This window comes from Syngnathus floridae, chromosome 1 (genome assembly GCF_059516105.1).
Source record: "Syngnathus floridae isolate MCC-2025c chromosome 1, RoL_Sflo_1.0, whole genome shotgun sequence".
NCBI lineage: Eukaryota > Metazoa > Chordata > Actinopteri > Syngnathiformes > Syngnathidae > Syngnathus > Syngnathus floridae.
The window spans coordinates 21459647-21485646 of record NC_142413.1 but is presented as its reverse complement, the minus strand read 5'-3'; the positions used below and the strand labels follow the sequence as shown (position 1 = coordinate 21485646).

The 26000-nt window shown below is 41.3% G+C and overlaps 4 protein-coding genes across 18 annotated transcripts in view; 2 read left to right on the top strand and 2 right to left on the bottom strand.

Moving 5' to 3' along the window:
• macrod1 (mono-ADP ribosylhydrolase 1) overlaps nucleotides 1-9751 on the bottom strand; it is a 123591-nt gene extending 113840 nt beyond the window's left edge. For 4 of the 9 annotated variants that reach the window (XR_015860682.1, XM_088386247.1, XM_088386278.1 and 1 more), the window contains exons 1-3: nucleotides 9156-9689; nucleotides 7492-7587; nucleotides 7271-7378 (exon numbers count right to left, since the gene is read on the bottom strand). Coding sequence is in view for 8 of the 9 variants with exons in the window: in XM_088386247.1 (XP_088242373.1) it covers nucleotides 7271-7378; nucleotides 7492-7587; nucleotides 9156-9534 (583 nt within the window). In the remaining variant the exon portion in view is untranslated. Of the gene's footprint in view, nucleotides 1-7270; nucleotides 7379-7491; nucleotides 7588-9155 lie in introns of all 9 variants that reach the window. The other 5 variants (XM_088386233.1, XM_088386242.1, XM_088386224.1 and 2 more) reach the window with 4 other exon arrangements.
• Nucleotides 1-18620, top strand: part of fermt3b (FERM domain containing kindlin 3b) — a 22915-nt gene extending 4295 nt beyond the window's left edge. The window contains exons 2-16 of one of the 2 annotated variants that reach the window (XM_088386154.1): nucleotides 10567-10631; nucleotides 11169-11293; nucleotides 11483-11716; nucleotides 13211-13327; nucleotides 13598-13766; nucleotides 14043-14145; nucleotides 14257-14364; nucleotides 14496-14630; nucleotides 14751-14797; nucleotides 15116-15240; nucleotides 16582-16688; nucleotides 16777-16998; nucleotides 17454-17578; nucleotides 17710-17851; nucleotides 18166-18620. In XM_088386154.1, coding sequence (XP_088242280.1) covers nucleotides 11170-11293; nucleotides 11483-11716; nucleotides 13211-13327; nucleotides 13598-13766; nucleotides 14043-14145; nucleotides 14257-14364; nucleotides 14496-14630; nucleotides 14751-14797; nucleotides 15116-15240; nucleotides 16582-16688; nucleotides 16777-16998; nucleotides 17454-17578; nucleotides 17710-17851; nucleotides 18166-18345 — 1938 coding nt within the window. In that variant the 5' untranslated portion in view covers nucleotides 10567-10631; nucleotide 11169 and the 3' untranslated portion in view covers nucleotides 18346-18620. Of the gene's footprint in view, nucleotides 1-10448; nucleotides 10632-11168; nucleotides 11294-11482; nucleotides 11717-13210; nucleotides 13328-13597; nucleotides 13767-14042; nucleotides 14146-14256; nucleotides 14365-14495; nucleotides 14631-14750; nucleotides 14798-15115; nucleotides 15241-16581; nucleotides 16689-16776; nucleotides 16999-17453; nucleotides 17852-18165 lie in introns of those variants that run through there. The other variant, XM_088386162.1, reaches the window with a different exon arrangement.
• trpt1 (tRNA phosphotransferase 1) lies at nucleotides 18571-21263 on the bottom strand. 2 transcript variants are annotated; one of them, XM_088386297.1, is made up of 7 exons: nucleotides 21111-21263; nucleotides 20313-20394; nucleotides 19916-20085; nucleotides 19593-19770; nucleotides 19446-19502; nucleotides 19256-19366; nucleotides 18571-19176 (listed from the first exon to the last, which is right to left on the bottom strand). In XM_088386297.1, exons 1-7 carry the CDS (start codon nucleotides 21171-21173, stop codon nucleotides 19157-19159), a joined length of 681 nt encoding a protein of 226 aa, XP_088242423.1. In that variant the 5' UTR covers nucleotides 21174-21263; the 3' UTR covers nucleotides 18571-19156. The 2 variants fall into 2 exon arrangements, with proteins under 2 accessions (XP_088242423.1, XP_088242432.1); XM_088386306.1 differs by having other exon boundaries at nucleotides 21101-21185.
• On the top strand, nucleotides 21200-26000 carry zbtb3 (zinc finger and BTB domain containing 3). 5 transcript variants are annotated; one of them, XM_088386210.1, is made up of 5 exons: nucleotides 21349-21409; nucleotides 21485-21539; nucleotides 22815-22904; nucleotides 23018-23650; nucleotides 24293-26000. In XM_088386210.1, exons 2-5 carry the CDS (start codon nucleotides 21520-21522, stop codon nucleotides 25131-25133), a joined length of 1584 nt encoding a protein of 527 aa, XP_088242336.1. In that variant the 5' UTR covers nucleotides 21349-21409; nucleotides 21485-21519; the 3' UTR covers nucleotides 25134-26000. The 5 variants fall into 5 exon arrangements, with proteins under 5 accessions (XP_088242319.1, XP_088242310.1, XP_088242336.1 ...); XM_088386202.1 differs by having other exon boundaries at nucleotides 21351-21409; nucleotides 22815-23650; XM_088386193.1 differs by lacking the exons at nucleotides 21349-21409; nucleotides 21485-21539 and adding an exon at nucleotides 21200-21324 and having other exon boundaries at nucleotides 22815-23650.

The window sequence follows — 26000 nt, the reverse complement described above, 5'->3', positions numbered from 1 at the left end:
TAATGAAGCCCATTATGGTTAAAAAATTCACTTTGAAGGAACAACATCACAACTTTTAATTGCTTTGAATCAATAAGTGGAGAAAAGGTTTTTGTTTCATCCCAACACATCAAGCAACACATGCATCAATAAATAAAGTATTCTTTTTTTTTTTTTAGAGCTCGGCATGTAAAATGTTTGTCTGGAGTAGCAAAACTTGGTGTGACAAGTTGCATCTTGTAATATGAGCCTGTCTTAAGAGGAGCTGACAAGCGCTCTAGGGTAGATGTATTGTAAGTGCAGCGCAGAGAAGCAGTGGGAGCGCACGCTGAGCGCCCCGTTGGGACCGCAGCCACACGGAGAGTCTCTCCTCTGGGTTTTCCATCATCTACTCAGACCTACTAGCAGTTAAGTCCGATGGATCAGAAAATGCCCCTCCAGATTAGAGGCTCAGATAAGTGATTTGATGTCAAAGTGGTTTGAGGATAAAACACAACCTTGAGAAAGACTCAAATATTATATATATACACACACACACACACACACACACACACATATTATATACACACATGTATATAATTACTCAATACTTAGTGTCTTTTGGTCTTCTTACGCTCCATAAATACTAATACGTGTGCAAATCGCTAAAGAGGTGTTTTACTAGTCTAAGTTTTTTTGTACCAAGTTTTGCTTTAACTGGCCACTCAGCGGGCAGAAAGATGCAGACTGAATTGAGGGCCAGATGTTTTGCCTTGGCTGACCCTGTGAGGATGAATCTGAAATCAGATTGGTTGAAGAAACAGTCCCATTGCGAATGTAGTTTACATAGCATGACTGATTCTGGAGGCCCTGGAAATGGCAGCCCAGAGGCAGAGGCATACATATAGCTTGTTGGGAATAAATCAAAACAATTGATGAAACAAATTGGAGGAATTCTTTTTGCAAATATAGGTCAGTGCTTTTGATTGTGTTAAGAGCAGCAGAGAAGGCCAGCCTTGTTGGCAAACAACCACCACAATTGGTGAAAACAGACGTGGTAGAGTAACTAAGTAGACCGAGACCACTTGACATGAGTCCGCTTGTTCATTTAGAGTAGCAAATTATAAGGGTGAAAACAGCATGAATCCTTCTACAGCACTTTACAACAAGCACCCTAGCCCTGGATAATTTCTTCAGTGGAACGAAATGTTTTCATTATTTTTGTTTTTGTTTTGTTCTGTTGTTTATATTTTTGCAGGATCATGCAAACAGAAGCCAGTCGGGAGAATACAAATCATCATTTCTTTTTTACCTGATTATATGCCCAGTACATTTTTAACCAAATTAAATTTCTCAGAGTATAACAAATATAGTTTGATGATAAATTTCCATTACCTTTGATGGTATACAGTTTGAGAAATATTTTCATCACTTTTGAATTCAGTATTTATCCCACAAGAAATTCACAATGTGATCATCTTGATGTGAATTGAACCTTGTCTTGGCTGAAGCTTGCACTGTGCAACTGGCGTTCACTTTTGTTTTGAAACCACAATTTGTTAAATAACAACGACATAGACACGTACGAACAGGGTCAACACGAAAAGACATTTGCTCCCTCACTCCGAATTAAACCGTTTTTGGAGTAATTTAAAAAATTTGGTTGCTGTGGATTAAAAATATAACATTACTGCTAAATAAATGCTAATTGTAGTAGCTCTACTAAAGACACCTGATAACCCTCATCAAGCAAATTTTAATCAAAAAGGTACAAAATGGCCAGGAGCGCTCGTAATCAAGAGAAATCAATTAAACATTCGAATAATCAACTGCGGTTGGTGTTGTTTCCTGGAGCCTGACAATAATGCTCAAGTCCGGGTGCGTTATGTTTTTCAAAGCACACGTTTTATTTTTAAACATGGTATTTATTTCAGCCCCCACTCACTTTACAACAGCTTTGATTACAATATCTATCGCTCACTCTTGCGCCACGGCGTAGGCGTACCTGCCTGAAATAGAGAACACCTCTGGTGAAATGATAAAAACAACACTTTGATGAAATCACTTACTGACTTTCTTACTTAAAGCAGATGCCCTCGTACACACAGTAAAAGCCTTTTAATCATTGCAACTTGACTGAAAATGTGACATTTTATCCAATGTGGGTTTCATACGGGTCATACTTTGGATTTTAACATGAGGAACTCATATACTCGCCTACAGTAGGTACACCAGAACAACCCAATGCAGTACAAGAGCAAGCAATCGTTCACTCTGTGCTTTGTGCATTGTGGGCGTGTAAGTGGTGGAAAAAGAAAGGTAGAAGAAGAGAAAAAAGTTCAGCATCGACAAACAATCTTGTGAGAAAACTGAGAACTGAAAACTGACAAGAAAAGTGATAGTAAAACTATTGTAGTGGAAATATTTTTGCTAATGTAGTTTATCAAGAAAGAACGCAACATCTCTTTATTCAAGGCCTTTCCTTTGTTACTATTTACAATATTTTAGTTTGTTTTTTAAGGCACATCAATCATTTCCATATAACTACTATATATTTACTTTTTTTTTGCTTGTTTCATGCTTTGCCACAGCTTCCTACACATTTTTCCTGTCAGTCACCTTTTCTGACATGCACATACACCCACTCATTCATAGCTTTGATGGAGAGTGGCAAATTTCTGACATGTCCTTCTAGCCAACCATGTTGCATTAAATGACACGCTTTTACATGATTGCTGAAGGTACCAGTGGCACTGTGCGTTTAGTGCAATCATTGACCCGCCTCGTCCTCCCATCTAGACTTGCGCTCCCGACTTCTTATCAGCAAGGACGTTAGCGTTGAGTGCAAGCACACACACTGACAGTCGCCGTCGCTCTCATCCTGTCTGGCACCTGCGGCCCCAAAAAAGGAGAGGGGGGGGACTAGCGAGCCTAATCTTGTATCTCTCAGCTGTTGCCAGGTTGAATTGGTTTCCAACAGCGGCCAACAGCTTTATCTGCTACCTGCAGAGAAAAGCTAGATGGAGCATATCCCATACACACACGTGCAACATGGTACCTGCACACAATCGTCATGTTCAACCGTATCACGCATTCAGCAAAAGCATGTGCGGATGTGCACAAAGTTAGACGCAAATGTGTCATTACTCATGCGCAAGATCTCATGTGCCAGCACATATTGTGACGCAAATGATGAAGATGAAGCACTGCAGCAGCTCTAAAGATATATTCTTTATCACTAGATAGTGCAGGGCTTAATTTTAGAGACAAATTTTTCTTATTTTAATAGTCCAGCCTGAAAGATTTATCAGACTTTGCCGTAGCATTTATTCACAAGCACTAAGAGTGCTACTGCAAAAGAGGGCTTTATATGAAAAATAGAGAGCAGAGCTAACTGTTTAGTTTTTAAATCTTTTTCCATTATTAAAGTTTAATCCTATGCAAATGGTGCTCGGGCCACAATAAACGGCATTTAACGTCAAACACAAATATACATTAAACACCGCGCTGGGAACTGGAAGGAGTAAGTGCTGGAGTGCAATTAAGGAATCAAACTTTTGCAAATTGAAAATACAGCTTATTACCGCGGAGCAAATTTGCGTGAATCAATTTAAAGAAGGGTTTTTCGCTGCCGTGGCCTCCTACACACATAGACAGCCGCACATTGACACGCATTCATTCATGTACACAATCCCTGAGAACTCAGCACTTCATCGACGTTTCATTGTGCAATCCATCTTAATCAGCCAGCCCATCAAAGACAATATATCCTCCCCTCCATCTTTCCTTCCTTCTCTGGACCAAGTGATTGAGGGGTGTAAAGAGGAGGATGTTCTTGCCTGACGTCTCCTCCCCCTTTGTATCGTACCTCCCCGTCCCCACCTCCAAGCCAGGACAGCTCTTAAGTGCTTGTGGGTTTTTATGTTTGTCATGTTTTATAGGCGTGGGCAGAAGCCAGGGGCAGTTAAAATGTAGAAGCAACGAGGGAGGGGGCGGGCCGGGAGGAGGAGAACGAGGCGGAGTGGGGAATTACTGTAAATCCAATCTCCATTGAAAGCGACATAAACGACATGCAGCACCCGCCCACATTTCTGCAACGCCCCCGCGGGCGTGCTGACAAACGTCGTAAATGTGCATTTATTGGTGTGTACGTTGCAGTGGCGTTTCAAACGCAAAAATCTTTGAATGTTGTCACTCAGCCATGAGGAAAATTGAAAATGACAATTTTTACTTATACAAGTAAAAATATTTATTTTTACTCAGTTTTCTATGGTGTGATTATTCAAATCCAGCAGGTGCGCTAAAATACTGTAGTAAGATGAACATTTCTGAAACACTTGTTTGAGTATCATTAACATAATATCTTCTTTGTATTAAATCAGACCTTGAAACAGAGCAGAAAGTGGAAAAAGCTATTTTTGTTTTTTTAAATTGAATAATTTTTAGGCACCTCAGTTTACTAACAAAAATTGGTTTACATATTTTTGGACAGATTTATCTCGGATTTCCAAATTAACATTACGTGGAACATTCATTTGTGCTTTCTCTCAAACTTCATTGGCTTCTTGTTTGTTTCCATCCATCCATCCATTTTCTGTACCGCTTAGTCCCCACGGGGGTCGCGGGCGTGATGGAGCCTATCCCAGCCATCATCGGGCAGTAGGCGGGGGACACCCTGAACCGGTTGCCAGCCAATCGCAGGGAACACAGAGACAAACAACCATTCACACTCGCACTCACACCTAGGGACATTTTGGAGTGCTCAATCGGCCTACCAAGCCTGTTTTTGGGATGTGGGAGGAAACCGGAGTGCCCGGAGAAAACCCACGTGGGCCCGGGGAGAACATGCAAACTCCACACAGGGAGGGCTGGAGGTGGAATCGAACCCACACCCTCCTAACTGTGAAGCGGACGTGCTACCCAGTGCCCCACCGAGCCGCCCTTTTTGTTGTTTTTTTGCTGTAAATTCAGCCTATAGCTCCCAAGAAAGTGACACTTGCATGATTTTGCTATTTGAAAGAAAGAAAAAAACTTGGAAAGTGTGTTCAGTAGTGCTGAACAATTTGGGGAAAAGCAAAATAAAATATTTCCACATACTGAAATTGCGATTAATATGCAATTCTTTTCATGAAAGACAACTTATGTAGCGACTTCAATTACAATTCTGAACGTGTTAAACACTTTGACAAAATTCGACCAAACAAGTGTGACTAACAAATATGTCCGGTTACAACAATCATGCAAACAAGTCTGTGGCTGGATCACTTCAACTTTTCATGTTTCATCAAACAATGCCATGTAAACATGCAGACTTCATATAACCACATAAATATATATACTGTATGTGTAAATCATAATAATAATCATAAAAAAAAGCCTCTCGACTGACGTAAATTATTATTGTTTTTTTCTTTTGTATTAAGGCAATTTTTCACCTCCAAAGAGTACCTGGTCATACCTGGGGTGCCTATTTCTGTCAATAGAATAGGCGACAGAAATCCATGGAGAATGTCATAGGCACACACTCAGAAAAACACTCCCAGCAATCTGAGGATGTTAGACTGGTTTATATCCACATTAATTTGACTCACTTCTCTATATTAAATATAAAATATATATTAGGGCAAGTGTCCTCTGCCTTCATTTATTGCATACTCACCACTGCACATTTGGGAGTGTTTCTGTGTGGCCTCTGGCCATGAAGAACTCACCCCCACCTTATATTGGTCTACCAGACAGCTAGTATGGCGTATAATTGGCCACAGTTGGCTTCAAGTGAATGTTTGCTGCCTGCCGTAGGCTAAGTGATGCAGCCACAAAATCAGCTACAGTCCAAGCCGCATGTCAACCGCTAGTTAAACTGCTTCCCGACACTCCTGCTAGCCCGGCAGCTCTGCCACAGGAGAATAAGTTTGATGGTTCTTATTTATTTGGGACAAATAAGTCACCCTTTTTATAATTGCTCTCTTGTCCTTAACTGTCTACCCACTGTCTCATTTGAACGTCACGCGTCGAAGCGACCTCGCTCAAAGCCTCTCAGTCCATCAGTTAGTCAGCACGCGAAAAGGTCGGCCTCTTAGTCAACAAAAGACCGCTGAGAATGTCAGCGGGACAGCAAATCCGTCAGACAGAAGAAAGGATGGTCGGACGCCGCAGCCCAAAAACCCCTTTGAGGGCGCCCCTGTACCTGCCTGTTGCCATGGAGATGCTGTCGGGGATTTAAATACTAGCCTGCTCTGCCTCACTTTTTTTTTTTATTTTATCTTATTCTCTTCCCTCTTCCAGTCTCCTATCTTGCTTTTTGTCTGAAAGACATGTTCCCTCTCGCTAAATGTTTTGAACACCCCACCTCACCTTGCCCCATCATCTCATCTGAACGACACTTTACTGGCGCTCATACCATTGGCCGTGCTGTAAAAGCTCTTATAAAACAAGCGCAAACACACAAAATTTGTCATCACGGACACAAATTACCATCACATACTGTATACAAGCACATAATCCTCTCTGTTTGTGTGAACTTTTAATGTTTGCCTAAACACACAGCGGTGATGCCGCAAATGAGCGTGAATGGTCCACACGTTCACTTAGATGTTGGCACCTGCTGACAGTCAGCTGCCAAATGGAGATCTATCATTTTCTGCTACAGTCTCATCATCAAGCATCATTTAGGCATGCTGGCCCGCCTTTCCCCTCCCTTGACACTCTCCTGTGCCAAGACACAGATTACATTTCTCCCAAATGCACCGACAGCCTCATGGAGAAGGTGAAAGGATCATGTGTGGGCTATCACTGCCATCTAATGGTTACTCTCAAGCAGAGTTTCACAGCTTGAATTGCCGTCATGCTGGAGCCTATCCCAGCAGTCTTTGGTCAAGATGGATAGATTACATTAATAAAAAATCTCACTGCACTCCACCAGACAAAAAAATATCCCAAAATTATACAAACTAAAATGATGCTGATCATGTTTCAATTCCCACACAAATTTAATTATTCAGTGTCAAATGGAGGGCCTTCAAGTGGCTATATGTAGTTTGGCCACTCCAACATGTAGCGATGCGTGTGCATGAGTTGCTGGGCAAAGTAGCATCCATTTTTCAGCAAAGCGTGGTATCGCGCATGAAATGCACAAACATTACAATAGCTCCATTTTCATCATTTTAAAGCCTCATTTGTTAGATAATACGTCACATTTTTTTATTCATTCAAATTTGGCAGAATTGTTGACAACACTTGGAATATGTCAAATTTAAAAGACATTTGTATACCGATTCAGTTAGATAGGAGCACTATTTACAGTGTCACATACCTGCATTAACAATGGCATCTACCTCCAACACTGTGATATTGCCACTGTAGACCGAGATTTTCCCATCAAGTTTTTGATTCCTTGGATAGTGACTCACTTCAGGAAAACCTGATAAAAAGACAGTAAGGATCAAGTATGTCACTGGAAAATTACATCAACAATATAAGAGTAAATGTAATGTACAAAAAAAAATTAAAAAACGGTGGTGTTAGGTGTCGGACCTCCAGCGTGAGTCCAAGGTGGGATGTTGTCCAGCCGTACAGAGTCAGTCCTGTAGTATTTACGCCTGACCTCCACAGGCTGATTCAGCAGGAATCCTGAGACAAACAATAGAATATGTTAAACAGATTTGCATACATACATTTCGCTAAGATAGCATGCAACCTATTGCAGATTCCTCCCACATTCCAAAAATATGCATTTTGGGTTCACTTCTGATTTTGGAGCAGTGACGTGCGGTGAGGGTTGGGGTTGGTGAGACACTGACTCAGAGTCAGATTTACAAACGTACTGTATGACTCACAAGTCCGATTTACAAGCATACATGGTTGTTATCCCATTCTTGATTAAATTTAATAACATTTTAAACACATCACTGTACATTTAAGTACAGTTCAATATTCTTACCTTTACTTGTAAATGAAGTCTTTTTTAGAGTACCAATCCTTTTGAAACGAACGTGTTGTAGTCCGTCCCGGGAGGCCCGTAGTTTGAATTAATCCTCGCAAATCTGGCGTTGGTCTTCCCTTACTTATGATTTCTTGCTTTAACTGAAAGTCAAGTTTTGAAAAATTTCTTATCTTCGAGATTATATCCTCCATTTTCAGGGAAAATAAAGCCAAATAGCAACGCGTTAGCACCAAATGCTGTTGGTTGTTTTTCTTTTCTTTTTTTCTTCTTAATTTACTCTCCCATTTACTCGTGTTGTGAACTATTAGCCGCAGGCTCACTATCGCCCCATCTTTGAGGCAAAAGTACTGGCTGCCTCAAGGCCCGTATTTTCCCGCTGACTGCAAGCACGCACCGTTTGCACGCGGTCAGTACAGTGTGTGAGTAGTGCACACGCTCACACGCACGCCCTGAGAGGCACTACCCGTCACTGCCTCAGCCTCCATGATTCTCGTCTCCCGTTGTTATTTGAACAAGAAATACAGCTATTTTGACTATGAAAATGATCCAAATATATAGGGAACACACCAAAATTGCCTTAAAAGCATAGACCACAGGACAGATATTATATTATGTTTTATTATACTATTCATTTTTTAACAACTTATGGTGACAGCTGAGGAAACCATGTTGAGCCCTTTACCGTCCCTGGTGGCAAGGTGAGGCACTGCCTCACCTGCCTCCTATGAGTGCACGTGCCTGCTTTGGAGATATGATGGTTTAAAAATTGAGACATGTAATGAGAATCACTCACACATTGTGTCTTTGTGATTAGTTAAGACTAGAGTGTGTTATTGTTTTTACACAATAATATGAACAATACAATGCTTTCAAATGCATTTGCAATTTGCAACTCCTTGCCAGTCCTCATATTGTAGCTAGAACCAAACTCCGCAGTTCTTTCTGTTGTGACGTGTCGGTAGATATGGGGTACAATCGAGGAGTGTTTTATGTGCAATTGCTTTGCCTTGGTGCCAAGGAACTACAGTAAGTTCAAGTGAGTTGAGGAATTTCATCTGCTTTTTTGCCATCTTGTGGCATCTATAGGTATTTCCAAACAATTTTGGGGCGGGTCAATTACACGTGGATTTCTGCTCTTAGCAGCAAAGCTCCTTTTTAAACAATCTGACTCTGTAACAGATTTAATTTACAAGATTTTCCAACGGGTAACATTTCACATTTTATGTAGTCAAATAGGTGCACCACTCAGCCTCACCCTTGATCTCCTTCCAGTTGCCCTCAGTGGAGTTCAAGTCAACTTTCGCAGCTGCCATCGTCCCAGTGTGTAGAGACGCTGTCAGCCCGCCGATGCCAATGAAAGTGCCCGATCTAACTCGCTTCCCTGGCGGCGAGGGGAAACAAATCCCCTGGGTGGGCCTCCAGCGGGTTGCTGTGGTAGTTGTAAAGTTCGCGGTGTTAATATGGCTGCGGACAGGACTTGTCACTGGATCGCATCCCAGCTGGAGACTTCCAGGAGTTAAAATAATATGCTTGAACCCGACACCGGCTGCAGCCACACGGGACACGGGCCTGCAGCCGGCGAACAGTAGCGGGGTTCTGATTTGTGAAAGTAGGCTTAATATATGCATCGCCATGTCTCACTCGGCAGTTGGACGTTTAATGCAAGGTCCACAGAAGTTACGTTTGTGTCAAATACAAATTGAGGTGTCTGGGTTCGCTTTCGCTGGCCTACATCTTCATCTCATGGGCCATATTTGTTTTGAAATTGTAGAATGTACCATTACTCATACGAGGGGGGGTTAAGGTGCAGGGAAATATTTTGGAGACTATGTCGCGTAGGTGATCGTAATTTATCGATTAATGACACCTATAGTTTTCAGTTTTATACAAAATGATTTATATTTGTGCACTATTCGAACTTTAGATCTTGATTAATCCAACTGCGAGTCGACGCGACCAACCAATAAACTGGTGACCCCTTTATGGACTGTAGGAAATTTGATGACGCGTAGGTGCCAAGCCAGCACACGACACAAAAACAAAATAAAAATTGAAAATGAATGTGCAAATAGAAAATAACAAAAATCCACACAACTTTTAAATAACACATTGTGTGTGGTTATTTGCGTAGCCAAGCAAAGTTTCTTATCAATTTCAGAATTCATTTCAGTGGAGCATAACATTGAATTTGAATCAGGCATTACTGATCATTTAGAAGTTGTGAGGTTTGTGTGCCAGTTTCTCACTTAGTTATTGTATGATAGTTAAATTTGTTTTGTCAACTATCACCGTTAAACACCATTAGATGAATACTTTCATTCTGTTTTCCCATTTAATTTTTTTTTAGGACAAAGGGGCACACCTCTTCATGGTTGTTTTTGTTTTTAGTACTATTATATTAAAAATGTAACTCCCCAATGTAGTATCACATCTATGGCACAAATCATCTACAAACCACAATGCCTACTATGTATCACTAGACTGTCAATCAAAAGCTGTAGGCCTACCTCTTGGGCATTTCCGCCAGACGGAAACTGACAAAACGAAAAGAAAAAAAAAAAGGAACATGCAACACTAAACACAGTTACAGAAATACAGCCTACCCAGCCAGAGGGAGGAGAAACTGCTTCAGCACACTTTCATGACAGTTTTGGACTTTTTCACAGATCTGATAGAGGAGCAGTCATCCCGGGCCCCCATTTCATAAACGATTGAACGAAGGAGACTGAAGGTACTGTCCTTGTATATCTATATAAATGCATAAGTATGTGTCTTTTTGATTCATTCAGCGAAGGTAAAATATCAAAATATTACATTTTTATTCCAAAACAGATCAACAGATACATTTTAGTCTTCCTAAAAGAGGTATAGATGTATCATCTGCTGGTAACATGTGAATCACGTCATAAGCAGGATCAGTCTTTTAGGATCTTAAATGTTTGGACAATAACACACCTTCAGTCCAAACATGTTTAAATTTGTCTTCATATATTCACATGCAGTAGATGACCTTATGGGCGTTGAATAAATATTCTGTCTGTGGTGACGAAAAAAAAAAGCGGAAGTATGTTTCCCTGGCGATTAAGGCAGAAGCAGGAAGTGTTAGACAGGCTCACCCATCAAGTGTGTGTATCATGTGAGACTGAGCCTCACAAGTGAGTTTAATTGAATTGTGGTTGTTGTAGTATAAAAATGCATTACGCCTTGCTTCTACATGTGGTGTGATACAACCCAATAACGTCCCCCTTTGATTCCCTATCTGTCGCAGCATGGCGGTGTGGGACCTGTCCATCACAGTGGAGGATCTGGGGCTTGACGCTCCACCTGTCAGCCTCAGTGTGACCTCTGAGCTCCACGTGGGAGGCGTTATCCTCAAGCTTGTGGAGAAGACGCGTGAGTCGCTGTCTGTCTCTTTGACTCAGATGCAGACAGACTGTATGGGCGCCGACGTACACATATTTCTTTGCATGTTCTAGATTTGTATAGTTTTGATTGATGTAATTTGTTTTGCAAGTTACACGTTATATTATTTAAAAATATACAAGTCTTTAAATTTACTGTCTGTTTGTGTGCGTAATGTAGAAATTCCGCGTGACTGGTCGGACCATGCGCTGTGGTGGGAACAGAAGCAGCAATGGCTGCTGCGGACATCCTGGACACTGGAGAAATATGGCATTCATGCCGATGCCCGTTTGCTCTTCATGCCGCAGCATAAGCCCTTAAGGCTGGGCCTGCCCAACGGCATCACCCTGAGGCTCTGCGTCTGCTTCTCCAATCCCGTCTTCCAGACTATGATGGGCATCTGCACACTGCTCAGTGAGTTTGTCACTCACTTTATTTTACATATTTATTGGATGCTGCTTCCTAATGTAAAGTCAACATATTTCCACAACTTAGTGAAAGCTGCTGCTGTGAATAATGATAAACCCGTGTTGGGTTTTGCATCAGTGGACACCCAATGAGCACTTGAATTCCCCATTGATGTCTATGTCAGTCATTTTAAGTCTTATTTTAACAGATGTGTGGTGTAGTATCATTTGTCCAAGATAGTAAAAGGAGCATACAATATTATGGAAAGTTGCCTATTTGTTTGTTCGTACAGCAGCGTTTTAAGGTGTGACCGTGTGAGTAACCCATTGTATATTTGATCACAAATGGGGAAGCAGCACATGCAAAGATACAATACATCCATACTCACAGGCCTATATTCTTTATCCTCTGCGAAAAACAACTATTACAACTAACATTACAGCATCTTACAAAGTCACTTAACGGACGTTGCAATGAATTCATTCAGTTTACTTTTTACATTACATTTCATTAAGTTTTTAATGTGTCTTTTTATTAACTGCAACATTGTAAAGTGCTATTGTCCTTATTTTAAAAAAAATACATACCACAGTTGACTACTCATTTGCAAGGACCCTGAATTGTCTTGAATATAGAACTGATCTGCTCTACCATTGCGGCACAAAGCTTGCGATGATAGCGACCGAAATGAATAGATTGACGGATCGCAGTCGGAGACATGGTTTGCATGACAAGACAGGTTAGAAGTTGCTCTTGACTTCGCATGCAAGCTGCAAAACAAACAAGCAAAAAATCAGTCGTGATTTCTCACAGCCAATTGACTGAATGTTAAACAGCAATATATATGCATAGAATTGAGTCCCAATTGACACTGATGTGACCTGAACACATAACCTTGGAGCCAGAGTCAGACACAGTACATCTGCACATGTTTACCTAAATTTCCCTCAAGTATTTGTCTCGTTTCTCTATATCTGAATCCTTTCACCACATTACAATCAATTTGAAAAAAAATCATACTGGAGCAAACCTAAATTCTGATACGGACAAGTCTTTACCTCGTTGTAATCATTCTTTGACTTTCAGAAAACTATACTGATGTGTGCTAACAATCATTTTCTGTATGACTTTTAAAAAAAAAAAAAAAAAACTTCCAATCAACAGGAAGTTAGAAAATAAAAGGTACGATACTGGAGCAAATTTTGCAAATGTTCATTACAACAAGAAAGAGATTTTAATCTTCAAGCCACTAAAAAAATAAACACTGATTTTCAGTTATGCCTGTTACCCCATTTGACCTGCCATAAATCTGTTTTTTTTTTTTCCAAGAAGGACTTACAAAAGTTACTTTTTTAGTGTTGAACATGGTGAATTATTCTCTGCGCGTGCACCTACAAGCACTGTCAGTTCACAGACTTCGCACACTGACATCTTTTTCAAAAAGGAGTCGAATAATTGAATGAATTCAATTGAACATTTTGGCACATTTGACCTCCACAGATATCCGTCACCCAGAGGAGCTCTCACTCCTTCGGCCAGTAGAGGAGAAGAAAAAGAAGAAGGACAAAAATTCAGCAGAGGAGATTTTTGACCTAACTGTGGTGCCTCTCTCCTCAGGTACATTCATCATTCCGCCCGGTATCATCAATATTGCCATTTGGATGAAAAATTGAAGCCTTGTTCTGGAGTCACGTTTTGTCGAAGCCAAACAAATTCTTAACATAAGAGAAACAAAGACAAAATACTTGAAACAAGGCTCCTTTTTTGTGCAAGATTTTAATTTATTATTCTCTGCTTGTTCTCCTAAGAATAACAAGAAAACATTCTTTATTGTGTAAACATGATTTCAACATCAGAATCACTTTTCACACTACTCTTTGTTCCCAGCATCCCTGCCCAGTTTGTACAACGGCATGCCTGCTCATTTTGTCGGCTCACCTCAGCTGGAGGCCATCTACAAGATGTTGTCAGTCCCTCAGCCTCCTCCTGCCCCTGAAGTCATAATCAAGCAGTACCGCCCAGCCAGCGTGGTGGACAAGGCCCACATCAACGGCAGGTACATTCACCACGCACGCACGCTTTTATGTTGAACTCGTTGATGAATAAACAGAATATGCCGGAAAATGACCAAAGTGCAATTTGTGAATGGGGTCACAATATTTTGTCAGTACTGATTGAGCCATCTAGTGATGCACACTGTTATTACAACTTAAAACATATCAGCAGCAGTAATTGTTTTTTTTTATTTGCAAAAACTAATCCGGGGCCAATCCGAGTACAGTCGCCCATCCCTGCTATGGATCAAATAAATGCATGTGACCTTTTCCCTCAGGTGGTTGGATTCGTCCCGTTGTCTGATGCAGCAGGGCATCCAAGAAAATGACCGACTGTGGCTTCGTTTCAAATATTTTGCCTTCTATGATATAGAACCCAAGGTGCGTCTGTGCATCTGTGTTGTTGTTAGTTAGAGAACACATATAATTGGACATATTAGTAGTGTCGCTCTCAGAATTCAATGCTCAGGAGAGATGTTTGTGTATTTGCAGTATGATATGGTGCGTCTGACGCAACTGTATGAACAAGCTCGCTGGGCCATACTGTTGGAGGATATTGACTGCACTGAGGAGGAGATGATGCTGTTTGGAGCTTTACAGGTAGAGCACTGTTGCAGCGTGCGAAAATAAAAAGCGTGAAAAGCTGAATAAGAATCTGCTCATTTGAAAAATCCCCATAATACATTGTCTTGCTGTCTAGCCTGATGTGCATCTAAAATTCACTCTTGCAGTATCACGTCAGCAAGGTGTCACAGTCAGAGCCGCAGACAATGAACTCGACCGCAGCTATGGATGACCTTGAGTCGGCACTTCAATCCCTAGAGGCCAAAATGGAGAGCGAGAGCAGCTCTGCCTCTGACATGCTGGTCAGACACGATGAATGCATAATGCTGTCTTTCATTCAATGTCATCAGCCTTCTGAGCAATTAAGAATTCAATGAAGAACGCCAAGCAACTGAAAGTTTATCTTTTTTCTTTTCCTACAGGATAACATGACCGCACCAGAACTTAACGATTACCTGAAGATTTTCAGGTACTCTTTGATACTTATGACGTGCTAATTCCAATTGAAGAGTATTCCTATAGACGTGGGGATAGGGAACAAGCCCAACAATGAACTAGCAAGAGAAACTGACACCCCAGGTTCTTCCCCAATATGAATAGCTTGTCTCTCTTTGACATCTTTAATTTATAAAACACACTAAAACAATGCACTGCACTGACCAAGTGTAGAAGGGAAATACTGTTGTACAACGCAGGCAAATGACACAGGCTGCCTTCATTTGAGCCAATGTCGCAGCCTGTTCCAAAACACATTTAAGCCCAAATTGGAAATGCTGATGTGTTTCAGGCCAAAGAAATTGACTCTGAAAGGATACAAGCAGCACTGGTTCAAGTTCCAGGACACCTCAATTTCCTATTTCAAGAGCAAAGAGGAAAGCATTGGAGAGCCTATTCAACAGATTAACCTTAAAGGTACAGCATGTTATACCGTAATTTTCGGACTAAAAGTCACTCCGGAATATAGGTCACATTAGCCATAAAACGTGTTTTTTTTTAACGTGAAAAAAAACATATATAAGTCGCTCCGGAGTACAAGTCGTATTTTGGGGGAAATTTATTCGACAAAATCCAACACCAAGAACAGACATGAACGAGCAACAACAGGCTAAACGATGGGTATGCTAACGTGCCATAAACACAAACGAAGAGCTGAGAACGGGCCTGACGTAACATTCAGAGTTTTTCAAATAGCTATCACATAAATAACACGTTTATAAAACCATCTGTGTCACTCCAATTCATTAAATCCATCGATCGTCCTTTATGGAACCGATGCCGCGTATGCGCCGTGCCGCTGACGTCTAAATATTCTGAATATTCCACAGACCCATATAACGATATATAAAGTATATATCAAATAACTATCATATAAACAACAATATTATCAAACCATCTGTGTCACTCCAAATCATTAAATCCATCGATCAAATTCCTCGTCCTTTGTCAACAACGCCGCGCGTGCACCCTGACGTCAGCCTCGTCGTTATTCCACATATCTAGTATATAACTACATTATAGCGTTAACAAAGTACAAGGAAAGACGTGGGTTTGGTAAACGGCTCTTCATTTAACAAAATAAACTTCCAGGCGTGTGGCAGCGAGGACTTCCAGCCAAGGAGGTGGAAGAGAGCTCCATAGAATAGGACCAGGCGTGCGTAAAAGCCATGACCGAGCCCCATCCACCGTCCCCGGACAGCCACCCGGCCGAGCGCCGGCCCCCGACTTCAATCCGTGGAGGTGAAAGAAAGCTCCGTAGAGTAGGACCAGGCGTGCGTAAAAGCCATAATAGTTTTTAAAACCTTCTGTGTCACTCCAAATCATTAAATCCTTCAAACTCTTCGTCCTCCGTGTCACTTACAAACAAAGCCGCTAATGATGTACGTGGGGCCCTTCGTCATCCCGTGATCAAATCTTTGTCCTTTATGTAAACAACCGCCGCGCCACTGACATCACTTGAAATTCAAATTACAGTAATCCCTTGCTACATCGCGGTTTGTTTATCGCAGTTAAACTTCTTTTTCTTTTTTTTTTTTGAATTTTGAAAATTTGTGAAAAAATTCACATATAAGTCGCTCCTCAGTATAAGTCGCCCCCCCACCCAAACTATGAAAAAAAACCGCAATTTATAGTCCGAAAATTACGGTATTAGCTTGAAACATTAACACTGGTGTCCCTTGACCCACATTGCTAGCATGGCACAACACAAATGAAGGCGTACCAAGTTGTATTGTCAACCCTTAATTTGACACACAGGCTGTGAAGTGGTGCCAGATGTCAACATGGCAGCTCAAAAGTTCCTCATCAGGCTGCTGATACCAGCTCCCGAGGGCATGAATGAAGTCTATCTCCGCTGTGAAAATGTGAGGACAAACCATCAACCCCTCGCATCTCGCTCTCAACCTTTTAACGAGGGTGTTATTCTCGACCACCTCTCTCTTCGGCTTATAGGAGGAGCAATATGCACGGTGGATGGCTGCATGTCGCCTGGCCTCCAAAGGCAAGAGCTTGGCAGACAGCAGCTACCATAGCGAAATACGCGGCATCCGGTCCTTCTTGGCAATGCAAAACACGAGCTCAAGTTCTCATGGCAACGCAGCTGCTACATGCGAAAGCATAAACACACTCAGTTTGGTGTCACCCCGCTATCATAAAAAGTACAAAACCAAACAGGTGGGAATACAGAAAAGCGGGTTAAATCTTGATGTCAAAGACGGTCTGTGTTAAAATGGTTTTCATCACTGCAAAAATGTCATGGATGGTCAACAAACAATTGTGCAACAAAGATGGGCAATAGAATAATACCTATAGGCATGTGTTCTTTATCCTCTGCAAAGAATGATAATATATGGAAACATCACTGAGATTATCTGAATGTACAGTATTGGATAGTCTAGTTGTCTCGTCTTAAGTTATATTAAGACACCTCGGTTTCTTGGCAAAGGACAAGTATATTTAGCCTTGACCTGAGATAGATTTCATCCTGGTGAGGTTGTAGATAATAGGACAATTACATTTTGCACTTGGGCCTTTGAGGTGATTTACAGAATTTGGACCCACTAAATGTTCACTTAGAGTAACACAAAAGGAAATTATTCTGACAATTGACTGTGCGTGTGACCATGCAGCTGACCCCTCGTATCCTGGATGCCTACCAGAATGTGGCTCAGCTCTCAATGGTGGATGCAGTCTCGCGCTTCCTGCAGATCTGGCAGGCCCTGCCCGACTTTGGCCTCTCCTATGTAGTAGTCAGGTTCAGTCACACGTTTGTTTTCAAACTTTTTATTGTTTAAATTACGGCAGTACTGTCATACCATACCTTTCCAAACAACAAGAGCTTGACACAACAACTACTAAGTATTGTAGTTTTTTTGTGTCTAACAGGTTCAAAGGAAGCCGTAAAGACGAGGTACTGGGCATCGCTCCCAACCGTCTGATCCGCATCGACTTGGGTGTGGGCGACGTGGTGAAGACTTGGCGTTACAACAATATGAAACAGTGGAACGTCAACTGGGACATTCGACAGGTGTGATTAGTATATATATATGTATATGTATATGTATATGTATATATATATATATATATATATATATATATATATATATATATATATATATAGACACACACACAATCTATCTATCTATCTATCTATCTATCTATCTATCTATCTATCTATCTATCTATCTATCTATCTATCTATCTATCTATCTATCTATCTATCTATCTATCTATCTATCTATCTATCTATCTATCTATCTATCTATCTATCTATCTATCTATCTATCTATCTATCTATCTATCTATCTTTATATATCTATATATATTTCAATCACCTCCCAGGTGGCCATAGAGTTTGAGGGTAACATCAACATTGCCTTCAGCTGCGTGACGGCCGACTGCAAGATCGTTCACGAGTTCATCGGGGGCTACATCTTCATGTCGACGCGCAGCCGTGATAAGAGTGACAAACTCAATGAGGAACTCTTCCACAAGCTAACTGGTGGACACGAGGCGCTCTAGAACTCAAATACACCAAATGATCTTGATCTCTTTGGATTGTAGGCATTCAAAATGTCATGACTACGGTAGGTGTTTTCTTTCTAGTGTTACAAATGTCAAAAGATCAAAAGCAACCAAGTTACAGGCATTATACAAACAACCCTCATGTATTTGTACTTACTTTGTGTTCCTCGATCAATAGCTAATGAATTCCGTGTGAGAATACAAACAGATGCCAACAGCAAATGCTTACCACTTACACTTTAATAAAATAAATTGAGCATGTTTCATCTTCACTTTTGTTCACATCCTTTTGTCAAGGCATCTGGTGCCATTGCAATTTTCAGACTGATATGCTGATCATTCATCTCAGATCATATTAGGTCTGCCAATTATTATTCACTGAAGATTAAAGGGAAAGTCAACAAAACAAATTGTTGACAATTAGTCTCAGTATGTGTCTCCACTAGTCTAAACAGTATTCCGATTCATATTACATTTGTGGAATATATATTTAGCAGCAAAATTCACCTTTTATTATCTTTTGTCTCTTTAATTCATATTCCACAAACAAAACATTAATCAGAACACTGTGTTTCGACAAGGTGGGCTGCACAGAACATTATATTTCAAAGAAATGTTGGAGTTGACTTCCCCTTAAATAGGTGTGAATGTGAGTGTGAATGCTTGTTTGTCGACTGTCCCGGGTGTAACCTGCCTCTCGCGGCTTGGTCAAAATCAGCTTGAATATGCTCCAGCTCACCCGTGACCCCAATGCAGAAGAGTGTTATAAAAAAAATAGATGGACTTGTCGAATGGTCTTCTGCTGACATCACAGCGGTAGGATGCGCCCTAAAAAGAAAGGATACGTCACCTCACCTTCAAGATGGGAATAAATCTACTCAGTTGACCCATTTGATGAATGTCTTACTTGTAGGCTTGAGTTGTATGGCTCGGCTAAAGTACCCCGAGGGTAGTTTTCCTTCAACATTCCCGGTTGTCAACAACACACGGTTCTCTGACCAGAAGAACTCAATACCATCTGCCCAATCACATTCAGTTATGTTAGGTTTTGTTTTTTGGACCTGTGCTTGATGTCAATCAACTGTGTGTAATCTTACCAGCAAGAGCTTTGGGTATGTCAATAAATATAGCTAGATCACAGTCTTTCCTCATACCTAGTTAAAAATGCAAAAAATAAAATAAAAACACTTTCATTTAAAAGTGTGTCTTATAATGTAATGCACACAGTTTCATTTTTAGCATACCACTTATTACGCCATCCTCTTGTGGCAAGCCTGGAGCTAGATGAATGTGCATCCTCCTCATGCGACTCAAGCCTTGCCGCTGTATGGCGCACCAATTGCGCATGTAGGATCCGTGAACAGCCTCAACAGGACAGTCGGGAGAACCGGCCAAAACCGGCCTCAGCTCCAAATTGGATACCTGGACACACATTTCGAAGTAGTATTAACACTGACGGCACTCATTAAAATGAGTGCACTGGAGATTCCAGGATCAAATATACGCACAACGCTAAAGCAGTCACAGCCATGCAGGGTTGAGCTTGATAACAACACATCCTGGGTACCTGCATTGTGTGTCCCTGATTGGCTCGAATCTCCAAGTGGCTATCTTCTGGATGAGGACGAAGCTTAAAACGCTGTTTATCATTTGAGGCCACCACTCTCTCAACATCTTCCAGTTTGTACGAGTGGAACTGTGGGTGAGCCAAGAGGTCCTTGACAGACAGGTAGCCATCTATAGAAAGTTAAAAAAATTTTGGGACACGTGATAACAGAAGGTCAACTCATCGGTTCACTAACGAACAATACATTGAATGAATCCATTATTCTACTTTCCTGCACTGCTTATTTGTGCTGAATGATTTTGAAAAATAATCTACCAGTAATTGCAATTTTTCTTCCTTAATATTGTCCAGGACCTGCCATTTGGTATGGAATAAGAAGCAGCTCTTTTCAACTCACCCGAACTTAAATGTAGACCCATCTGATTGGCACCATGGCGAAGAGCGTAGGACATAGATTTAGACAACCTGACATCTCTGTCCTGGCAGGGGAAAGCAAAACGATTATACTGCCATTTGATACTGTACAGCTGTAGCTATTGTCATGTTTATTAATCTTTAAAAAGTAAAAGCTCTACAAAGACCAAACTATTCAAGTTAATTGAATTCATGCATAACACATACTAAATGTGGATCTCATGAAATACATTTTGAGAAACGATAGGTATGCCAATACATAGGGCTAGAAACAGTTCAATGACAGCAGATTATAAAATGTAACTATTCCATTCAGTTAGGTTAAACCAAAACAGATTAAATAATTCAAATCAGGAACTTTCATAACATAATAATCAAAACTTAATATCATAACAGTTGTCTCAAGAAAATGACACTTAGATAATACAAGCATAATTTTCTTTTTATGTCAGTGAGATAAGTTATATCACTGGAATAATCTTTAAAATATACGTCTGATAATACTGTTCTCGTGGAAATCAGTTAATATTTGAATTTTCACACACGTACCTAAAGAGAAGCTGTCATTTCATTAATATATTTTTTTAAGAATATTTAAGTGCCCCCTTCCCCTTTGCCAAGTTGCCTGTTGTCTTTAACTCACACGATACATTGATTTTGTAGCCAAAAACATGCCAAACTAAGAACCTTTGCTTCTCAAATCAGCACTTCTACTTTCTTTTATTATTATTATTTTAGTCAGGTACAGCTTGAGTAGTTTTGACACCTCACCCAAATTCACCTTTTCACAATAACCACCACGTTTCCCTCTCTTTCCTCTTCTTCCTCCTCTGTCAGAATCCATTTGGCTGGAGTGTTTACATGGCTACGTGAGCCCTTGTCACGTGACACTGTCAAATAAGTGAGCACTTCCGGTGTATGTGACGCGGCCCGGAGGTGGAGGTGTTTGCTCATTGAGATATGTGGTTTGTCGTATAAGACAACATTTCCTGAGGGTAAGATCATCACCTTCGCCTGTTTATTATCATGTTAAAAGACCCCAAGTGGCGGAGAAATATTAACGGCGAGCTAAAATACGAGGTTGTGTTTATTGTCGTTTTTTGATGCTACACGTGTTGCTATGGCAGTGTCTCGTCTTGCGTTGTTACCTTTTAGTGTTTTGCCCACGACAGTTTTCTATTGGAACTTGCATGAGTTTGATTTGGCAGAGGTGGGTAGAATAGTGATGTTACGTATGTATAATAAAAAAGTAGTCCTTCAAAAAATTATTTGCATGAGTATCTAAGTATTAATGTTTTTTAAAAACAACTCAAATGTTCGTAACTGATCGGTAACGTCTGATTCCTTTTTTTGTTTTTTTATGTTTTGTTTTTAATCAAACCATGAATCCAAAACTAGAAAAAGTATATAAAAAGGGAATGTGGAAGTTAAGATTCTGGCCAACAACATCACTATAACTGGAAAAAAATATAAATGTATTTTTTACTAAACAACCTTTTTCTTTCAATTCTGATACAAGAAATTGAATTAAATTCCCTTTTTGTTTACACTCGTGAAACAGTACATAGACGTTTTAAGGGACACTTAAAGTAGTGGAAGTTTTGTGCCAACTCCCATTCATCCTGAGTTTAAATGAAAAATGATGTACAGAATTATTATGGCCACATCAATGGTGGAAAAAAGTTTAGAACTGATTTATTTTGGTCTATTCTTATAAATCGAATGAACTCAGACATGTCTTATTTTACTGTATATGTTCCCTGCCATTGATTGGTGACCAGTCCAGGTTGCAACGCGGTTCTCGCACAAAATCATTTGGAATTAGGGCTGGGCCGTGTTCCCTCCCTCAAGTTAGGTTGCGATTCCACTTGATTTTCATTCTTCAAGTTGCTATTTAATTCAATATTGATTCATCAAGAAACTACACAAATATAAGTAAATGTTAACAATTTTATATGTTAACATATAAACTAGGCTCAGTGGCCTAGTAGTAGAGTGTCCGCCCTGAGACTGGAAGGTTGTGGGTTCAAACCCCGGCCGGGTCCTACCAAAGACTATAAAAATGGGACCCATTGCCTCCCTGCTTGGCATTCAGCATTAAGGGTTGGAATTGGGGGGTTAGATCACCAAATGATTCCCGAGCGCGGCACCGCTGCTGCTCACTGCTCCCCTCTCCCCTAGGGGATGGATCAAAATCACATGGGGATGGGTTAAATGCAGAGGACAAATTTCACCACACCCAGATGTGTGTGTGACGATGATCTTTGGGACTTTGATAACGTATTTGTACATATTGACTACAAAAGTAATGTAAAGTTGATTATTTAATCTTGGAAATTGTACTAAAAACAACAACTGAACTGCGCATATGAGACCTCCAGCTTTATATGTCATGTGTGTGTTCCTCATAAAATGTTTCGTGAGTGTATTTAATAATTTTTCACCATAGATTGTCATTCTTTTATTTGTCTTCTTTGTTTGCCAGATTATGGAGTTTCCTCAGCATTCCCAGCAGCTGCTGTCAGCTCTCCGCTCCCAGCGGCACCGCGGCTTCCTATGCGACTGCACCGTCCTGGTGGGCTCATCCCGTTTCCTAGCTCATCGAGCTGTTCTGGCCTCTTGCTCGCCTTTCTTCCACATGTTTTACTCGGATTCACTCTGTAACACTGGTGTAAATGCTTCCAGCAGCTCTGTCACACTTGACAGTGACATTGTCACAGCAGCCGCCTTTAGCCTGCTCCTTGACTTCATTTATGAAGGGGTCCTACAACTGGAGAAGTCTCCGCCGCTGGAGGATGTATTGGCAGCGGCGAGCTTCCTTCACATGAATGAGGTGGTGAGGGTGTGCAAAAGAAGACTGCAGAGACGAGGGCCTATGGCTGAGGCAGATAGCACTCGCTCTGAGGAGAGCATCGGGGCCAGGAAGGTAACGGAGACAGGGAGGCGGGAGAGGGGAGATGTTGACCTTGGGCCTGCGGTAACCGTGGCAGTAGATCACTTCAATCTCATTGCCATGACAACAACCCCCTCACCAGTCCCCCTCATGACAGGACGGAGCACGTTGGAGTCTGTCAAGTCAGAGTACAGGATGGATGAGGGTTCATCAGAGGCACGTGTTCAGACTCCCCCGAGTACCGATGTCGCTGACACCACACAGCCTGGCATGGATGGCCCTCATCTGCTACCACGGAGAGAACTGGTACAGGGACCCGCTGAGGTACAGTCTCAGAGGGAGTCGGGAGGTCCAAACAGGTTGAGGGCTTGCAGTCAGGGTGAAGGCTCAGCTCTCTGCAGCCCATGCAGCACTTCTGAAACATACAGGTACAAGTCGCCACTGTAAGCACTTAGTGTTGCCTGAAATAGCTACCTGCCCAATTCTCGGCCTCATTCATGCACTTAATATATATTATCAATAAAATGCATCAAATACCATAAATGGAGGAAGTCATCATACCACCCAAATTGGGTCCGCAAATAAACATCAAATGCTGGTAACAGCACATGAATAATGCAGCCTCACTTGGCCTTCTCTGACCGAACCATCAAAAGACACAAAAATACTGACATCATGGGCTTGCTCCGTGGCCCTCTGTTGGGAATTTGTAATCTGATTGGTTAATAAAAACAGACACACTCCTAATATAGTTTTACAGGGCATCACATCGAGATTGGAAACTGATTGGACTAAAAAAAAAAAAAAAAACAAAAAAAAATCTATCACCAATACATATACTATACCAGAAGAAGTGCAACTAAGAGTAACACTACAAAACGAAAAGAATACACTGATGTGAAGAAATTCATCAAATTAATTGGAACAGATATAAGTTGTAAATTTAGTGCAGTACTGCTTTAAAGAGTGTTTAAGTCAGAAGGCCGCCAGTAGGAGTTTAAACAGAATTGGGTTTTTTTCCATGAATTCAGATTTCATAATCATCGTTTCTGTTTGTTTCTTGACCACAGCAGCAACCAGCAGCCTTCTTCGTCTTCCCTGGTCTCAGACATCCAGGGTAGCTATCCAACAATGGTTGCTGCTGCCCAGTCAGAATCCAACAAGTCCCCAGATCTCCAGCAGGCTGAAGACAAAGATGCTCAAGCAGAACCTTTGGTGTGGGATTGCAGAGGAACTGCAGGTGGAGAACAACACATGGCCTCACTTGCGCATGCAGAAAACGAATCACTTTTGCATACCCAAATTCAAATCCAGAGTGCCATCTCTTTTCAACATGAAGGCCTGAACACTCACCTCTCCATGCCACCCACTTCTCAAAACATAGCTGCCGCTGAGCAGGAGACAGCTGGAAGAGTGCATCCCCCCATAGGGTTAAGGACTGAGCACAATAATGGTGACAAAGCAAAAGTCAAAGTGGAGGCCATTGTCATTTCTGATGAAGAGCAGGAACAGGACAAAGAGGGCGCGGCAGTGATGGTCAATGAATTTGAAGATGACATCCAGGATGAGGGTTCGTTACTCCCTCTACTGTCCACGACACGGCAACATTCGGACCACGCTACCTATTTAGCAGACTTTAAGGACACCCTGGGGGGCATCACGGACGATGTCCCGACATGCTGTGTCTGTGGCAAAACCTTCTCGTGCACATACACACTAAGGCGCCATGCCATTGTGCACACGAGGGAGCGCCCCTACGAGTGCCGCTACTGCTACCGCAGTTACACCCAGTCCGGGGACCTCTATCGACACATACGCAAGGCTCACGACCAAACGATGCCACCCAAACGCAGCAGGACTGATGTGGAGTGCATGCTAATGCCACAACCGCCCCCACCTCCGCTTAGCTAACAAACACTCACTGGTTCATTTTGCTATTGAGTGTCGTAGGGAGCTCCAGCCTATCCCAGCTAACATCGAGTGAGCGGTGGCGTATTGGTAGTCAAGCACAGGGCACATGTAGACAGATAACCTTTCACGCTCTTTCACACTGATTATGAACTGAACCCACACTGCCAGCCAAGCGCTATACCAGCAGTGGCTCGTCGATCAAACCGACTCCAATATAATGATGAACGATCTTGAAAAATAATCTACTGTTATTGTCATTTTTTCTTTATGTTCTCACTTGTGCACATACGTATACAGGTGTGCAAAAGTGGGTCGACAGTAGTGTCTTTTTTAAAAACAAATTGAAATTCTTTGCTAGTGTCTTTTTGTAACTATTAACAGTACCTGCTTTTGCACCCCCTGTATATATAAAGTCTACAGACTGAAATGAAGAATGAAATGTAGTTGTTGCGTTCTTTTGTTTTTTTCCTCAGAAGTTGCAGCTTGTGCTGTGGGAATTTTGCATTCAACTACTTGAGATTTTCAGCCCTACTAAAAATTAGCAATCAAGTTAAATCAACCCCTAAATCCATTTTGTATTTAAGAGCAGTGGTAAACTTTCCAATGGCAAGAAAGGGGCTGCAAGAATTCCAGTGTCCCCCCCCCATCACATCTCATTAAATAATTACTTTTTTTAGTCTTCACACACGTAAAACATCAAAATGGTGAATTGTGATAGTTCTGTCCCACTTGTACTTTTAGATAATGTGATTCATTGTTCTGTTGACCTTTTACTGGATTGGAGTGAACAATGTTCTTAATTTTTTCAATCCTAGGTTTTATGAATGTGATTGACAAAATAAAAGGAAGACGTGAGTTCACACTAAA

Bases quoted from the DNA above. Each gene is read 5' to 3' on its own strand.
- trpt1 (XM_088386297.1), bottom strand. From the start codon at position 21,173: ATGGATTCTGACAGAGGAGGAAGAAGAGGAAAGAGAGGGAAACGTGGT. The intron at 19,771-19,915 runs GTACCCAGGATG...ATGTGTGTCCAG, and splicing joins ATCAGGGACACACAATGCAG to GTATCCAATTTGGAGCTGAG. The intron at 19,177-19,255 runs GTAAGACATTCA...CTTTCTTTTTAG, and splicing joins CATACAACTCAAGCCTACAA to GGCGCATCCTACCGCTGTGA.
- zbtb3 (XM_088386184.1), top strand. From the start codon at position 21,356: ATGTTAAAAGACCCCAAGTGGCGGAGAAATATTAACGGCGAGCTAAAA. The intron at 21,410-22,814 runs GTTGTGTTTATT...TTTGTTTGCCAG, and splicing joins ACGGCGAGCTAAAATACGAG to ATTATGGAGTTTCCTCAGCA. The intron at 23,651-24,292 runs GTACAAGTCGCC...TCTTGACCACAG, and splicing joins AGCACTTCTGAAACATACAG to CAGCAACCAGCAGCCTTCTT.